Source organism: Phyllostomus hastatus, unplaced genomic scaffold (assembly GCF_019186645.2).
Source record: "Phyllostomus hastatus isolate PE091 unplaced genomic scaffold, TTU_PhHast_1.1 phas_contig_210, whole genome shotgun sequence".
In the NCBI taxonomy this organism is placed as follows: Eukaryota; Metazoa; Chordata; class Mammalia; order Chiroptera; family Phyllostomidae; genus Phyllostomus; species Phyllostomus hastatus.
The window spans coordinates 862631-880951 of NW_025333737.1; the positions used below are offsets into that span (position 1 = coordinate 862631).

At 50.2% G+C, this 18321-nt stretch overlaps 1 protein-coding gene across 2 annotated transcripts in view; it reads left to right on the forward strand.

Annotated features, from left to right (window-relative positions):
• SMG6 (SMG6 nonsense mediated mRNA decay factor) overlaps nucleotides 1-18321 on the forward strand; it is a 222741-nt gene that overhangs the window by 192989 nt on the left and 11431 nt on the right. For both annotated transcript variants that reach the window (XM_045836380.1, XM_045836381.1), the window contains exons 14-15: nucleotides 7402-7578; nucleotides 11499-11645. In XM_045836380.1, coding sequence (XP_045692336.1) covers nucleotides 7402-7578; nucleotides 11499-11645 — 324 coding nt within the window. The remainder of the gene's footprint in view (nucleotides 1-7401; nucleotides 7579-11498; nucleotides 11646-18321) is intronic.

Genomic DNA, 18321 nt, shown 5'->3' on the forward strand with positions numbered 1-18321 from the left:
CACACACATAAAAAAATAAAACCAGGAACAAATTTGGTGAAGGAGCCTGAACACAAGGCTAAGGGGTGGTCTCCTTATCCTGCCTGTCTAAACGGCAAATAAGAATGTGGCTCAGAGCAGCTAGAGCCCAACATACAGTGTTCCTGGCCCGAAACTAACTGGCAGCATAGAAACAGACTGCATGTGGATATTTGCACACTGAGACAAACGCAAGGACTTTCATCCCCAGGGGCTGAGCTTGTAGCCTCCCCTGCTGGTTCAGTAAGTGAGGGCCCCAGCGCCTATGTTCCAGGTTTCAGACCAGCTGAAGCCAGCCAGACCTGGAAGGCTTATGTTGGCAGTGCCAGTATCCGCCCCTAACCCCTGCCAATTTGGGTGGCTACTCTCAGAGCACTCTGCAGGGGAAGCGAATTGGACTGCAGCCCAAGCTACCGCTGCCTATAGTTTGTTCTCTGTGACGTGCTCACTGTTAAGAATGCACCTTGCTCATACGGCCGGAGCTCAGAGCTCTAGAAGAGAATGGTTTCTTTCCGTGAGGGAACAGTTCAAGAAGAGCAAGCTGTACCCTGCCCAGCAAAACCCAGACTCCTGTCTGGCTTTGTTCAGAATGATTGCCTATCAAGCTCAGGAAATACAGGTGAGTGGAAAATGCCTCATTGGAACTTTTTTCATCATTTCTCCAGCATTGAGAGACCTGGAGCAAGGATACAGCAGGGTCTTGTTTAAGAAGGATACCATTAATAAAGATGAAGCCACCACCCACTCCCCAGTATGAAGGGACCAGATGGGCAAAGCCATTGTGGTGTTCACAATTTTATTTCTGATGTGTGCGTTGGTGGCGTGTTTCCCCAAACCCTTACAGCCTCTCTAGAGTCCTGTAGAATGCATGCATTCTTCTGGTTAAGTCCAGGAATTTTCTAGGAAAATTAAAAAGAGGGACAGTTAGAGAGAGACCAGGCTTTCCCTCTATCAAGTGGCCTGCCCAGAAGCCAGGATCCAGTACCTTAGCTCTGAATAAAATATTTCATCAACTTCAGCATCCAGGTGAGCATTCCAGGGCCTCTCCCCTCAGCCCTAGGCTGTGTGCCAGCCCCATGCTTCCTTCCTTGCCTCCGAGTCTGGCTTCTACACATCTCCATGGTGGTAGGCAGAGTGCCCCTGCCACCACTGAGCAGAGTGAGGCATCAGGGAAGAAAAAAAATAACAGTCACTAGTTTATTGTACACTTACTGGGCCTGGGCACTTTGCTAAATATTTTATATGCATTATCTCTTTTAAACCTCACAAATAACTTGAGCAAACAGGCTCAGAGATGTTAAGTAACTTGTCTAAGGAAACACAGCTAGGAAGTGGCAGTTAAAACTTGAACTCAAGTTTAAGTCTTAAGATCTAAGGTTCAAGTCTCATAGCCTATGAAGCCGAGGCCCTTGCCAAATCCCTATATTGCCTCAACTTGCCTCTTCCCAAAATGGACCCATTTTTTTTCCTATTGTACTTACCTTCTCACTGCCAGTGTAGGCTCCACAACTCCTCTGTTCTCCCAACTCTCTCCACTGTGAACAAAATTTCCCTCTCAGTAACCAAGTACCTATACCTTTTGGAATCTTCAATAAAACTATTGGCTTTATTCTCTCCCCTCCACCCCCAAGTCTTTCCATCTAACCATTTGCCAGTTCCCACGCACCTCTCTCTAGGAAACTTAAGACTAGCGTACTCGTGCGTGTGTGTGTGTGTGTGTGTGTGTGCGTGTGCGTGCATGCAGACAGTGGATATAGATGGAGTGAGCAGGCTGCCGTACCACTCTGAACAGGCATCTGTGCATTGCCAGCTGATTGGTAATGGCCTGGCCCTCATTGCCTCCGCTGAGAATAAACACAGTTGTTGGAACCAGACACGTGGAATGGTGTGACTGGTGTGGGTTAGCCGGTGATGTTAACATTTCATCTTGTGACCCATTGACCCCTCAGTTAGCACAGACCAACCATAGAGTTAGGGAAGGCCGGGCACTGGGATCAAAAGGGACTGAGGGAGGGATCTGTGCCTAGCTGTCTTGACATAGAAATGAGGTCCTGCTACAGCAGGGATAGGGAAAGAGTGAAATGCTGATTTCACTTGGAGTTGATCCCCTTGGACAGTATGCCCAGGGGTTGTCAGGATATGCCTCTGGCACAAACACCTGTGTCTTTTCCCCCTCTGACCCCTTGTCATTCAGCCACTGCATTGATTCTTCCTTTCTCTGCACTTCTGACCCTTCCTCACAATTCAGGACCAGTTTGCTCTGATTCAGGTAGGCTGCAAATGTGTCTGTCTGTTGTAAACCATTGCTTCTGTCTTCAGAGTGGTTGTGCATCCTTGTGGCCGGCTTCCCTCCTGCCTGGAAGCCCCTCCTCCTGGGACTGGGAATAAACCATTTCCTCTGTCCTCCCAGCTCCAGAGGATTCCCTGGGTCTGAACTTTCACTGGCAGGCCTCTTCCTCAGGCTGACCCTCCCTTGGCCACTACAGAATGCCCTACCCACCCTTCAGTCTCCTGTGAGGGTGAGTCGTGCATAACCAGAGGTCCCCAGTTTGTGAAAATACTTTAGTCTGAGTTCAGTTTCTTGTAACCAATCCTGTAGGCTTGGCTAATTAAAGATGATAATTAACCCATTGCTAATTGACCTTCAGAAGCCAGCCAAACAGCCTGTATTTTACCAGCTTTGGTGGTGGATTTGCAGGCTATTTTAAGGTTTCTTAATAATTTCAGCAAGACTTCACTTTCCTGTCTGCATCTTACTTGCTCTAAGGACATTCTGTAAAATTAACAAGCTATAAAGTTTGATTGAAGGTTTCAACAAATGTGAGAATAATTGACTCCATTTAGAGAAACAAGAAAAACAACCTGTAAACTTGAGTTTGTAGGGGAAAACCCGTGTGATTTTTCTCTTTAACCAGAGGAGCAATAGCAAGCAGTACTTTTTAAGACGGGGGTGGGGGGGGGGAGGACAGAACTGGCTGATAATGCAAGTTTAGATTCTGATTCCTCCAAACCAATGTTCAGAAAAAGAAATTTTGCAAAATCTAACCAGCCACTCTAGTGCTCAGGCCTTCCAGGAGGCCTCTATAGAGGAAACAGGACCCAGTCAAGATGGAAGAGTTCCTCATTCCCTAGAGTCTGCATCCAGAGAAGCCTGCCTGGTTCAGCTCTCCGACCGCTCTGCCTGTTCCCTAGTGAGTCTGGGGGTTTTCTCTCTTCCCTACGGCTGCTCTGAGGTGTGTCAAATCTTACAACTCAGAACACATCAGACTCTGGTGCCTGGTGCTCAGTTCCTTTCCTGTTTCTCACCCTCCCACCTTCCATAAGTCAGCTTGGAGCTCTTCCTCTTTCTGCCCCGGCACGTCCCCTGCGGAGTGGCTGCGAAGAGTCACCAGCGTTCAGAGAACTCCATTCCTTGCTTCTCTGTCGTTCCCCTAAGGTACCCCAAGTCAGTAACTCAGTCTGCCTCCCCTCTTCTCTCTTGACCTAGAGATTTCTTCCTTCTTTCCTAAAGACTTAAACTTCTTAACTCCAGTCTCCACTTTCCCCTGTGCATGCTCACATTATCTCTTTCTAAGGAACTGAGCCTGAGACTGACTGGCCAGGCTCCTGTATCGCCTTGCCACATCTCACTTTCAGTTTTCCTTTCTACTTGGTTCCTTGCGTGTGGACCTGATCTGGGTGATAACTGGAGCCCTGAAGCTAGAGGTTTCAGTTCCTGCCGATGGGACACGCTGCCTCAGCTGGCCTTCAAGAGAAGGGAAAGGGGCTTTCTCTGGGTGCCTTTCTTTCACCTCTTCCCTGACCTAAAGCCTCAGTTTTCTTTTCAAAGCTGACTGGGATGGTTTATATGAGACATTTTTGTCCATTAACTTTGGAGTTCCTGATAGTCAACGCAGTGAGTCTCCCTCCAGAAGGGCCATGGGTGCCACTGAGGGCCAGGAGGTGCTGGGTCCCACATTTCCTAGGACATTCCTTCCCTAGCCGGCAGCCCTTTTCCCCACTCTAGCCCCAGTCCAGCACAACCTGTTAACAGCCCAGGAAGGAACATGCTCCTGCCCAGCTCTTTCCCCTCTAGAGAATCTAGAGTTTGCCCAGGGCTACAATGTACATACCACTTACATTCTCTGTTTTTCATTGATATAGAATGGAAAAATGTACTCATGAAAAGAGCTATTGTGAGGATTATGTCATAGACTTCATCTGGACTCCTTCCTCTCCAAGCGGGAAGCCTAGCTTTAACCCCTCTCCTACCAAGAAGTCCTCCTTGGTCAGCCAAAGATTATCTCGGAGTTGGCTCTTTGTGGGTGGTTTGAAGGGCTTCTTCTATCATGATGTCCCTTATTAACCATATTTGAACCTTTTTTGCCTGACTCAAGTGCTAGAGACTTTTTCTAAGAGAATATTCCCATAAATCTGTAAAACTCCAGGGCTGAGAGAACTGCGGTCCCCACCCCTCTAGGCTCATTCCCCCTACCATACAGCAGAGTGCTCTAGCTGGCAGGCCAGCAGACTGGAGACAGAAGGCTTCTCTGTGCCCCGGGCAAGCCCCAGACTTTCTGCCTCTCGGTTCCCCATCTACCGCATAGCTGGAGCCCCATTTCTCACTCCCACGGTGCACTTTGGAAACAAGGAAACTATGCATAACATTGGCTGTTCTTTCGGCTAGTTTGGTTGCAAAGGAGCAGGGACATTCTTCCAAAAGACTGAGTGACTTTTGTCTCTCCAAACAGGTGGAATCCTTTTCAGGCCTCTTAGCACCAGCTCAGAGACCCCACTGGATCAAAGGCCTTTTGAGAATCAGCCAGGAGTGCCTTTGCCCTGGGGAAGGAACTAATGGCCATAGTAAACAATCTGGGGGGGTGCCTTCTAAATGGGTGAAAATGAAAAAGGGTGTATGGGGGCTGAGGGCATTCCGTTTTGCTTTTGAGTCCCTGTGAATGACAGTTCCCACTGATTCTCCAAGAATGTGCTACAGGCGCCCTCAGGATGTCTGCATCCCTGGGTCCCACTGTGCCCTGGAAATTCCCATCTTCAGGAGTCCCACGTCCACACATGTGGCCTTTCTCCTCCTTGGCCAGGAATCACACACTTCCTGAGCCATTCCGCATGCCACCCAGCCTGTGCTCTTAGCAGCGAGAATTTTCCTGTCCTCCTATTCAACGCACACACAACCACGGGCACACTCATCTTCTTGGCAGATCTCTGCTGCACACTGCAAGAGTGCCAGCACACCTCTCACCATCCCAGCGATGCCAAGGTCCCTGGCAGGCTTTGTCTCTTTTTCCCACCCCTTAATTCCCACCTCCGTGCCACTGAGCATTCGCAGCCTCATACTGAAAAGGAAAGTCCGGGACCCATTACATAATTCTCCATAGTGCAAGCAGTAGCTGGGGCATAAGGTCAGAGGTCATAATGGGGTCAGGTGGCTGACACACACTGTAACGACAAGGTGGTTAAAATTAGACCACAGAGAGGAAACTGGCAGTCTTGTGGAAATGCAGAAGTTTCCTCTGCAAGTGTGAGGCTGGGGATGCAGGGAGGCCGCTGTGCGTGCTGCCTGCCAGGCTATTACTCATTTCAGCTCTGTTCTTTAATGCCTTTTAGCCCCTGCTTCTGTATTTCTAACCTTCCTCATCACATGTTTGAGTACACGCAGTGGAATCCATGGTTACCTGCCCTGGTCCAAGGAGATCTTCCTTCCTCTTTCAAGGAGGTGTAAGCCCATGACCAGGCTCAAGCCCAAGCTCAAGATGGCTATTCTTTCCAAAGCTTTTTCTGGGTAGCTAAGCACTCTCTGTGTCAGCCTGTCAGGTGGACGTAGTTGAAGTACTTCACCTGAGATTCAGGCCTGTAATGATCCAGGACCATTGGTCAGGATGAACAAGGGCCACTTCAAAGCAGGGAGGGTAGCAGGTTTTTCTGGGAAGGATGGTAGAGGATGGAGTCACATAGCACCACCTGGCAGAGTCATGCTCATTTCCACAGCATCTTAGAGGATGTGCCTGCCTCTTTTGCTCCTTGTGGTACCCAGCCAAGTTTCCCTGTGCCTGTCAGTCCTTACTGTGAGCCTCCTGTGTGCCCCATTCCCTCACAAAGGGTGCTAAGGGCAAGTGCTAAGGAGATGTAGTCTTTACCACCAGTGGGGTTATTGTCCAGGTGAGGGAATAACAAATGCACCTGTAAAACAGTGAGCAAACACAGACAGACTCCAAGTTAGTACTTTACTGTGTGGTACAGACATAGAATTCCCTTTCACACTGTGGAATGAGAAAGCATTGGGGGGCAGGGGACACTTAATATGGGCTAGAGTCAGTGATGATGAGAATGGGCTGCCACCCTGTGGCATATCTAGCCACTGAAGTATTTCCCTGCGTGGATTGGCCTTTACCAGCATCCGAGCTCCAGATCAAGTAGGGCCCCTCCTCTGTCTTGGAGAGTGCCCTGTCACATGGAGGAGACCCCAGGGGCCAGAGCTGAAGTAAGGGGCCTGAGAGGGCATGAGCAAAGCAAATGGGTTTGCAGGTGAGGCCATGCGTGTGTGGTCTTGCAGGAGGAGGACCCCAGACAGGGTGACTATGGAAACTTCATCTGAGACACTTACAAATTTGACAGTTGCTCAAGATACTGAATTTCATTTCAGCTATATCAGCCCCAGCTTCTCTGACAGCACTGGCTTATGTGCTGATACGGCCACATGGGAGCAGGATGGCGTGAACCCCTGGAGGAGCAGAGCTTTGGTGAAACACCCCCCACCTGCTTTGCCTGTCTCCCTTCTCCTGACAACAGTTTCCTTCCTGACCCCAATCTCTGGAGTATGAGAAGTTCTTAGGTGGGGCAGGAACCCGTCAGGGGAAGCCCAAAGTGATCTGGCTGAAATGAAACAGCCAAGAAAGTCCTCATCATTCATTTTGCACTCAGGCTGAAAGTTCTCCTTCTGGGAGCCTGGAGAAGAGGGGAGCTGGGAGAAAGATGGAGAGTAGCGGTGAGGGGTACCAGAAAGCTATGTTCTGAGAAAGCGACCCACCCTTCTATCAATTAGATACCAAACTTAAAAGAATTTAGTATTTTTTCATATCAGGACTTCAAGGGAAGAAAGGCAAAACCTTATAGGATACCTGTCATTGGTTCTGGGGTTGTCTGCTACATTTGAGATGCCCTAAGGAGAGACCGTGGTGATTTCCCTCCCTCCAAAGATCTTGGTCTTCAACCCACCCTTGGCCCTCACTCACCATCCCTCACTCTCTCACACCCACGCACACCCGGTCTGTCTCCCTTGCCCGGCAGCTCTGACACATCTCATGTGCCCTGCAGCCAGCAGTGTGTCTTGTCTTCATCTTCCCTTTCAGAAAATGCTGTTTTTCTTCTCTCCCTTTTGCCCTGTAGGTTATTGCAGCCGACTGCAAAAGGGTCACAGTGCTGAAGTATTTTCTGGAAGCCCTTTGTGGACAAGAAGAGCCTCTGCTGGCATTCAAGGGTGGAAAATATGTGTCAGTGGCACCCGTCCCAGACACCATGGGAAAGGAAATGGGAAGCCAAGAGGGAAAACAACTGGAAGATGAGGTACTATGCGGGAAGAGCCCGCTGTGGCAGAGGGAAGGCTCCACTTCCCTCCCCCTGCAGCCCTGCTCTGCCCATGTCTTCGGCTTCTACCCCTAGTTATTTATAACCACTCAGAGCAGTGTCGATGTTAATGTGACCAGCCAGCTTCTCAAGAGTGCACTCTGCTGGTGCCCCTTCCTGCCAGTCCCACCCCAGTGCCTCCTTCTCTGCTACGAGTTCCAGATGCTTCTTTTTAATGTTGCATTGGAGGAGAAGGGAGGGAAAGAAAGAGTTTAATAATGTGCAGCTCTGGAGGCTTAGGAAAGGGAGTGGAGGGGGGGTGTTAGGGTTCAGGCTGAGGATCAAGTTTATAGATGTGTGGAGCTCAGCACAGCACAGGCCTGAACTCCAGCCTCTAGCACACGTACAGGAAGAGCTGACATTGCTGGCCCCGTGTGGAAAATCACCCCCTCCCCTGGCTTACCCTCCCTCCCTCGTTCCCTCCCTCCCTCCCTCCTGCACATCCTGATGTGATTAAGGAATTCTCCTCTTGTTTGTTTGCCCTTGGTTGTTCCTGTAGCCCTTGCTTCACTCTGGGCGACTGTGTGCGCGCCCTAGTGTGTGCACACGTGAGCCTGTGTACCCACCCCTGCCAAAGCCCGCTGGCAGTTGCCCTGCCATGCATGTCTGTACCCTTGTGGGGGTGACTGCTGTCATGGGTCTGTGTGTGCTGGACTTGTGTGTCATTTGAACACTGCTGCCAGCTTCCCTGCTGTCTGTGGATTCTCAGTAAATGTGAGTGTGTAACAGTGTTGGCACATGTATGTGCTTAATGTCACTGCCAGCTGCCCCGCTGTATGTCTGGGTGTGTGTATACACGCCACTCACTTTTTCCTGATGGTTGAGTCTTACCTTCTTTTTACCCCACAGTGTTAAAGACAGAGGGGACTTAGGTGGGAAAGAACGTGGGACTTAAGGAAGGGACGGAAGCAATTCCAGCCAGAGGCCAGGTCACCCGTAGGCCAGCTCAGTCATTTGGCCCACAGCAGTCTCAAGCGCCTGGTGGAGCAGGGTGCGGTGCAGGGATGAAATCAGCAACAGGCCAGGGAAGCCAGATGTCAGCTGGAAGCTGTCGTTTGTGATCTGAAGGAGTGATAGAGTGGCCACCTTTGGTTCAGAGTCTTCAGACCAACAAAGTCTTGGACTGGCTTCATTAGAATAGCTGGAGAACCCCACCCCACCCCTGATGATACAGGGCTCAGCTTCCAGGACAGAGGTGGTTCCAGGGATAAAGCTGAGCCCATGATTCCAGACTCTCCAGATGAAACCTGGGCAAGGAGTAATGGGAAAGAATGAGCTGTCAGCACGGGAGGAGACAGTGGGGTTGCTAAAGCCATCGGGGTGTCCAGGCCTCAGGCAAGCCAGAGCAGTGCCATCTAAGCCCTGGGGACTGTGTAGGGAAGCGTGGGTGGGGCAGGGTTATCTCACCCACACAGTACGGCTGAGGCCGGCAGTGGGGAGTCAGCAAGGCCAGCTCTGCTCTCCAGGGTTGCTGTAAGCGATGTCCTCTGGCCAGCAGAGCCTTCAGTGCCAAGTCAGATTAGGCAAGTGAGGCCCAGAGAGAAGGGCTAAGGAACGGCTCTTTAACTCCTTTTTTTTTTTTTAATTATTTTTTTCTTTATTTATTGGTTTTAGAAAGATAGAGAAAAGGAGAGAGGGAGGGAGAGAGAGAAACAATGATTTGTTGTTTCATTTATTGATGCATTCATTGGTTGGTTTTTGTATGTGCCTTGATGGGGATGGAACCATAGCCTTGGCGTATGCAGATGATGCTCTAACCAGCTGAGCTGCCCTGCCAGGGTGGGCGACTCTTTCACTCTTACAAGGAACAGACCAGCTCTCCAGTCCCAGATCTGGGCTTTGCCACACTCTCTCTCTCCTAAGTGTCATTAACCAGACAAAGGTTGTGACCCATGCCATGCTGCCCACTTCTTCCTTTTCCCACGAGCCTCCTGAGTTCCTTTATGTTAGTGGTCCCTGGGAAACCCTACTTACCCTGGTCTGTGTAATTTCATAACCCTGCACTTCCTCGTTTGCTATGAGAGCTGAGCAAACCTCAGACAAGCCTTGCTGACCCTCTTTTGACCTCAGTCAAGCTCGCTTTGAGCCCCATGATAACCCAGTGTATCCCTGATCAGAGCAGGCAGAGGCACTGTCCCCTCGAGGGCCAGCCAGGCATGCTATTCCACTTACTCCAGTCCAGGTTAACCCCACAAGCAAGGAGGTAAATGGTTAGTGTCTTCCTCCTTCCCAGCACCTGGGCCTCTCTGGAAGTAAACCATGTGACACTGTAGCCTGCGGGTTGTCAGATGAGTGGTGACTATGGACAGCACCCTAGATTCCTGACGCCTCTTTAGGATGGTGATATCTCATCTCTCCCCAGTAAAACCGAGTCACTTAACCTGATTGGGAGAGAAAAAGTAGATGTTTCTTCTGACATCATTCCTCATGCAGAGAACAGAGTCTAGTTCCATAGGGATGCTACCAAAACACCTGTCTTCCCACCCTAGATTCTGCTCCCAAGACACGGCATCGCCTATCCACCCACACACTTTACCAACCACTTTCAGCCAAGAGAACCCGTTGAAATACCATCTTGCAATGGTCAGTTAGAGGAGAGAGCAATATACACTGAGCAGGTCCCAGGTGGGCCTGTGGAGACCTGGTGAAGCTGACCCACTGAAGGATGGACCTGGGCTCACTGTCTAGATTCAGAACCCCACTGCAGTGCAGCTTGGTGTTACTGGCAAGAGCACAGACCTTGGAGTTGAACTCACTAGAGTTCCAGTACCTGCTCTGCTGCTTACTAACTTCGTGACCTTGAGCAAATTATTTCACTCTAAACTTCAATTTGTTTGTTTATAAAATAGGGATTATAATATCATCTGTTTCACAGGCCATTGTGAATATTAAATGAGTTAATACATGAAAAACAGCCTTGTCCTTGGCCAGTACTAAGCTCTCAGTAAATGGTAGCTGTTACTGTCACAATCATTGTCATTATTATCATCTAGTTAGAAACTCAGGAATCTTCTCCTACTAAATCACTCCCTATTACCCATGCTAACCCTGTCCCTCAAAGGAAGTGTCTTGGGCAGCTGCATGTTCTCTACTGACCAAGGCCAAAAGTGAGAGAGTAAGGAATGGAGTCTGGGACCACCCAGGGAGCAGTGGCTTCTGAGCTGAAGCTGCAAGCAGGGAGGTGCCATCCCTGGGGAAGGCTCCACAGGCCTGGCAGGAGGCTCCACGCACTGGCTAGCTCTCTCCCAGCCTACCCAGGCTCCAGCAGGGCAGCTGAGCAAGGCCATGTCATGTGAATTCCTCTAAGGGGGCCCAACAGCGCTGACACCACCAGGCTGTGGTTTTAAAAAGAAACCAGGGCAAGGTCTGCTGAGCTACAGCATCTGCTCCCTGATGCCGTCTGGGGAAAGGGAGCTTCCACCCCTAACTCCCAGCTGTTGGCCAGAATGGATTCCTATCAGATCATTAGCATGAATTAGATTTAAGTTGGGTGACTTAACTTTCTCTGTTGTTTTCCCCCTTGGTGTTTTCAAAATGAAAATAGACCCAAAGTTTGACTTTGTGAGTATGTGCAAAGGAGTATGAAGAGCTGTGAGTATAAGCATGGAAGTGCGTGTGACTTACCGTGTGGATCTGTGACTCTGTAAAGTTCAGAAAGAGCCGTAGAGTACAAAAAGGAGTAATTGGTTTCAGGGGAGGAAGTGACGGCTTCTCTTTACCCCCTCACACTTTGGGGCTCTTTGCAAGAAATGGTCTGAATAAACATGGAATGGGGGTGCTGGAAGGACAGAAGGGTGGGTCTTGTAAGTGTCATGGGCTCACAGTCTCCTCTCTTCCCTTGCCTGTTTTGCCACCCAAAGGAGGAGGATGTGGTGATTGAAGACTTTGAAGAAGATTCAGAGGCTGAAGGCAGTGGGGGCGAGGATGACATCAGGGAGCTACGGGCCAAGAAGCTGGCTCTGGCCAGGAAGATAGCTGAGCAGCAGCGTCGCCAAGAAAAGATCCAGGTGGGGCTGCCTGGGGAGGGGTTTCCCATCAGGGTGTTCTGGGCGAGGCACGAGGGAGTGTGAGCAGGGAGCAGGGGCGAGCTTGAGCTCCTGTTTTCTTCTTCTGTCACTGAATTCTGGTAGCACGTTTGAGGCCTGGAGGCTCCCTCCTTCTGGGCTCCAGGGCGGGGACAGGTTCCTCTCAGAGGATCTAATGAAAGCATCTCCCCCAGAGATCTGCGACTCCACGATCTTCCACACAGTTTCAGGAGTTTTGAAGTTCCCCCGAACCTTATCCTTACACTGCCCGAGAGGCCAGGGATACTTTCTTGAGAACACCTGTTCTCAGGGGCAGGCTGCCGTGGCCACAGTCTGCTTATCTGGATTCCCAGTGGGATGGCCAGACCCCTTTGCAGACACTCTAAACCTTCCCAGAAAGAAACTACTTGGTCTCTGCACAAGGATTCCTCTACCATCAGCCCTCTTGTGGACCCATCCCTCCACTTCCAGTAAGTTTTTCACTGTGGCTCTTCCAGTTCTGCCCTCTTGCACTGTAAGCTCACTTCCTCTTATCTAGGGCCCAGGGCAGACAGGGAAGAGCCAGTCAACTGCCCCACTTAACCTGTGCATGGAGAAGAATCAAGCCTCTTTGGGAATTTCTGTTTCCAAACTCTCTTCAGGCGCCCCTCACCTTTGGCAGAGGCCTCTGTGCGTGTGGTCAGGCAGACCTAGTGATCACAGTCCGGGCTGCACCACTTACTAGCTTTATGACTTCGGGCAAATTGTTTTAATTTCTCAGAGCCTGTTTCCTCATCTGTAAAGTGAAAGTGATAACAGCACCTGCCTCTTAGAACTGCTGTGAGGCCTGCAGCAACTGGCTGGTGTGAAGTGCTTTAGCCCAATGCATAGAGTACAGTATGTCCTCTATAAATGGTCTGTGTGATCTGATGTAACCCCTCTTGCAGAGCCCTGCAAGGGAAGGGAATAAATACCATTTGGGATCTATTGTTGTTTAGACGCATTCCCATTCCCCTGTACACTGGAATCAGAGGGACAATGCATCTGCCAGCGTCACCTCCTCAGCCCTCCTGTGGTCTCTCAGCTGTGGCACGCACAGCAGCTTCACCCTCACATCGTCTGTCTTCCGGTCCTGTGGCTCTTTTCTTCCCTGACCGGATATCCGCCTTCCCAAAAGTTTAACCCGTTCCCACCACCTCCAGTTCTTGACTCTCAGCCCACCACTTGTATAATCTGTTGTGTCATAAATCACCAAGTAGCTGTCTTTATCAAATCTCGGCCCCAATCAGAGTTGACTTCCCCGTAGCTTTGGACCCTGAAGCCATCTTCCTTCAGCCTCAATTTTACACAAGTGAACCCTCGTCTTCTCTCTCTCCATTGACCTACGCTTTCTCACCACTGTTCTTTGCTTCGTCTCTTCCTTTCTTTCTGTTCCTCCGGAGTCTCAGTGCACAGAGTTGGCACTCAGCAAATATTTGGTCAGTGACTTAATAGATGGTAACAACTAGAGCATCATCTTAAATTCTTCACTTAAATTCTTCACAGGGGTTTTAACCCCTCCAGTCTGTTTTTTTTTTTTTCTTTTTTTTAATCAAATCTATCTGTTCACTCATTTATCCCCTTCTCTCCTCTCTATTCTTACTGCCACTACTGCTAGTCTAGTCCAGGTACTGATGTGGAATACAGCAGTCCAGGCCTGTGCTTTGCACAGCTCTGGAGGGTGCCGTTTACCAGGTAGTCTATGAATAGCATCTCCTGGAATTGTGCAGTACCCTGTCTGTACACTGGGTTCACTGCCTCTAGTGCACCTGTACGTGTTTTCATCATTGTCTCCCCAAAAGAACCATTCTCCCTGCTCAGAAGTTATCAGTGCATTTGCTTGGCTAATATAATAAAGTCTAATTTCTTATTATGGCATTCAATGCTTTCGTGTGGGTTCCCAACCTCCTCTCCCAAATCCTGGGAACCCTACTATATATTACACTAGTCAAATGATTTAACCTCTCTGAGCCTGCTTCCTCATCTATAAAATGAAAGTGGTAACAGCACCTGCCTCGTCCCTCAGCCCGACAGTGCATGTAAAGTGCTGTCCCAGACCGGGCCCTCCTGCCTGGACTGCAGTACTGCCCTTCCTCTCCTTCCTGACTCTCAGGTCCGTGCCCACGCTGCTCCCTTTTCTCTGCTCCATATTTCCTGTTACCTGTTGAAATTCTCTTCCTCCTACAATCCCCAGATGAAACTCCATCTCCCCAGTGCAGCTTTCCCTGATTCCCCCCAGGAGGAATTAATCTCTCTCTGCTCAGTGTACCTGTAGCACTGATTTATGCTTCATATGTGAAACTTATATCACATCTCAAATTACACTTATTTCTGGACTTCTTCCCCCACTGTACTCTGAACTCCTTGGAGTCAGGTACCCTGTGTTCAGCTCAGTTTAGGAGGTGGTAGTGAGCATCTACAATGCTAGTGGTCAGGGGACACAGGAGTGAACAAAAAAGTCCCATCCCAGAATAAACAGTGGAACGGAGACGCCAGTGACTTGAAGTGTGAGTGAGCATTGTTACGGAAGGGAAGAACAGGACGCTGTGGGTACATGTGCTGAGGGGACGTGGCCTTGTCTAAAGTGCCGTGGTCAGTTCTGCCTCTCCAGGGGCAAGCAGCACCTTACAAGTAGGAAGCCTTGTACAAGGCTTGACTTCCGGTGACAGTGGCTGCCCCTGTCACCTCCTTTAGAGCAGGCTACTCAGGCCCAGGCACTAAGGGCCTGCTGTGGTTTGGCCAGAGCTGGGGTTGCTGTGGCCCCTTTAAGAACAGGCCCCACATGAACCGCTGCTGGCGGCCCTGCCTCCTGTCAGCCTTCTTCCTCCAGCCTCGCAGCCACAGGAGGATTTCTCAGCAGAGGAAAAAATTCCCCCCCTTTCCTTCTCCCCCCACCCCCTTTTAATGCCCGGGGCCCTTCACTTCCATAATTCTTCATTTTCCAGCCTTGAACGTAAGCCAGACACATCTGTCTGGCCATATGCGTGAACCCTGGAGTCTGTGCCGAGGTGGCTGTAAAACAGGGCCGGTGAAGGCCCTTCTGGGAGAGCACACACATGTGTGTGCCCTCGGGCCGTTGGCTCCCTGCCCAGAACCACGGGGCTGCAGCGCTCCAAACCCATGTTAACCTTTTCTTATTTTTCCTCTTTTTGTTTACTTTAAGGGGGGAAAATCCCAAGGAAAAGGGGTAAATTGTCCTGGGAGTGGGGGAGAGGCTCCTAGCTAGAGAGGCCATTATTGTTGGCAGGTACCTGGGTCACACTAATACAATAAGGAAGAGAAGAGCATCGAGTGAATTAAGATTGGAGAGATGGGCTGTAAATTACACTACTCTGAACTCCATCAGTCTCCAGGGGTGTTAACCGAGAGGTGTAAGGCAAGTCCCCAGCTCCCAGTGCCTTTTACAGATGCAGCAAAACAGGAACCACACATGTTTGGGGAAGGGGATATGAAGATGGGGTTGAAAAAAAATCCTCCTGGCCCCCATGATGGCTATAAAGTCCAACGGAGATCTGGAGTTGTAGCCACGCCCCCACTTCCCCGCTCACACCTAGACCCCTGGGCCCAAGCTCATCTGTGGGGCTGGGGGAGGTGGGGCCTGGCAGCCTGTCCTTCCCTGCTTCCGGCATTGCACAGAGGCTGGTGAGTGGGGCCGACTGGAGGTCAGAAAAGGGGTGTGGGCAGCTCTCAGGGCCTGTGCAGCTGGAGCCTCGGCTCCCAGACAGGCCCCTGGATGCTAAGGGGCTAGATCCGCCCACAGGGGGCTTTGAGGCCACACTCTCCAGCTCAGCCTAGACTTTGCCTGTTGCCTGAGACAGCTGTCTTCATAGTGGGTTGGTTCTGCCCACCTTGCTGCTTTCCACCCTTCCAGTTCTTTTCATTCTCATTGCCTTTCTTGGGAGGTGTCCAGTGACCACAGCAGGGTACATGGTTTGTCTGGGAAATTGGTCAGAAGTGTTTCATTCCTAACCAGGCCCCCAGGGCAAAGCAGTCACTGAAAATCCTCCTCCAGGCAAGAGGCGTGGCCTCTTGGCACCTCATACTGTCCCTGGCCCTATGAATCCCCCGCCTCCTCTCTGCCTCCATGAGGCTTTGCTGTGATTTGTGCTGCTGTCGGGCGGGGTCAGGTTTCCTGAGCAGTTGCAAACATCCCACCTGAAACATAACAGGCTCTTCCTCTGGCCACAGCTATTGTTTCCCTCCGCATTATGGCCACAGTCTTGCTCTGTAGCCAGCAATGACATGTGTTCTGAAAATAGCTTCACTCCCCTGTCCCCTTCCCGCCCACCCACCCTCCTGAAGATGCAGTCACTCCTTTGTGGTGGCCCCAGGAGTTTTGCTCTAAATATAGCTGCAGCCCATTCATGCTGCCACCCAGCTGGGGGGGGGGGCACTTTGGAACAATGGGGCACGCACAGAGCCCCCCACACCTGTATGGAAGCTAGCGGAAGACAGACACTCAGCTCTGGCTCCTAGCTGTCGGAGGCAGGGTGGGAGCGAGCTCACTACCAGGCCAGGGGCACGTTCACGCCAGGGCAGGAAAGCACATCAGCCTGTGGAGCCGGGCGACCGCCCTCCCCACTCAAACCTGTTCCAGAGCCTGTTCCAGAGCCTGTTCCAGCTTCTCCAAAAACTGTGGCACTGGGCCTCCAGTATGCTTCAGCTTCTCTCACCTCCCTGGCTCCAGCAGCATCCACAAGGTTCTAGTCCCGTACAGAATGGTCAGGCTGTTAGCTGGACCACCCTTAGGCTACTACCTGGAATAAGTTCAAAGGTGTCATGCTGTCGCTCCCTTTCTGTTAGGAAAGGGGACACTTCTCCAGCATTCTCAGGACAAGAGTTACCAGGTAAAATTCAATCTGATTATCTTTAAAATGCCCTCCAACACAGATTCTGTGATTTAGCTCATTGAGCCCCTGTGATACACCAGACTCTTTGCTTGGTATTATAAAATAAAAGTACCAGAAAAGGCAGTTCTCCTTGAGCTCCTTATGGTTAAGTCTGAAAATAACACCAGTCTTCATAAAACAATCAGAAGTAGCAAACAAGTCATCATACTTTGAAAGAGAAAGCAAAGTGTATGTTAAGCTCTGTGGTACTGACTTCGGACGCCTCCAGAGAAGGGGTCCTAAGTAAAACTTTCGCATGAGCACCCTGAATGAAGATGCTGAGTATGCTGCCCCCAGGGGAGGCTTGTGGCTCTGCCTGTTTTCTACGCAGCAGCCACTCCCTTGGTTTCTGCAGCTCAAGAAGGAATTGCCTCCTGTGCTCCTGCTTATCTTACCAACTATTCCTATTTTTTATTTCATTTTTATTTTTCATTAAAAAAATACCTATGTCTCAGTGGATTGAGTGCTGGCCTGCAAACCAAAAGGTTGCCGGTTCCATTCCCAGTCAGGGCACATGCCTGGGTTGCAGACTAGGTCCCCAGTTAGGGGCGCACGAGAGGCAACCAATCAGTGTATCTCACACATAGATGTTTCTTTCCTTCTGTCTCCCTTCCTTCCCCTCATTCTAAAAATAAATAAGTAAAATTTTTTAAATAAAAAATACACATAGTTTAAAAAAAAAAAAAGAGTACCATGAGTCATAATAGAAATCAACAGTCCTCTGCCTGGCCCTACCCCACCTCCAGCTCTGCTCCCTGAGTAGTTTCCCCAGATAGTTACCCTCCTGGATATATAGAAATCGAAAAATGGAGCTGGGCAGGAAGTTTGTTAAGTTGCTAATACATGTATCAGGCACGTTGCTAGATACTTTCACATACAAGGCGACTGGAAATTTGCTGTATTAACAAAACTTCTCGTTTCTGGTGAAGACACTGCTCCACCGAGAGAGGCCCAAGGACGAATGGTTCTGTCGTCCTGTGAAGGAAGGAAGCAGCCACACTCCCTGTGGAGCCCTAAGGAGAAAGAAAACCTGAGGCCTTCTCATGTTCTGGGTTCTTCACGCTCCACAGCTCCTGTGCGAGCTAATTGTATTACCTTTATTTGTAATACCCAGTGTCTCCGTTTCCAAAGGGTTAGTTAGCATCCCCAAATCATCGCTAGTGTCTAGAGGAAGGAATTTAGCCTGTTCAGAACTCCTCCTGGGGACTCAAGGCAGTTTGCTCCCTCATCAGATGTGATTGTGGACTACCTCTTTCCTTGCTCCCCACCAGCTTGCTGAAGGTTGCTCCCTTACTTCAGAGAAGGTTGGTCACTTAGCACCTTCCAGATGCAGAGTTATTTTTCTCTTTCCCACTTTATGACAACTTGGTCCTTATTGCCACTGGTCTGATTCAAAGTGTTCATGCTTTCCGTGACTTCCAGGTTCATCGTCCTGAACCGCTGTGGCCCAGTCTTAGCTGCAGTAAGAAGGGCTCCTATGGAACTCTCCTTCCGGGTCAGCACACTTGATTCCAGGCCAGGGCCAGTCTGTCTGAATCGCAGCATTCCAGTTGCCCCCCCACCCACCCACCCCCAGAGGCTTCTGCAGCTTTTTACTCATACAAACAAAAATAAATCTCACTACCGGCCTCTGAACTCCACAGCAGCATGCTTCCCCCTTCTCCCCAAGCATCCCGTGGCTGTGAGTGGGGACTTGGCACTCGCCCCACCGACATCACTTTTTCACTCCCTGCGCATCCTGTGTCCTTCTC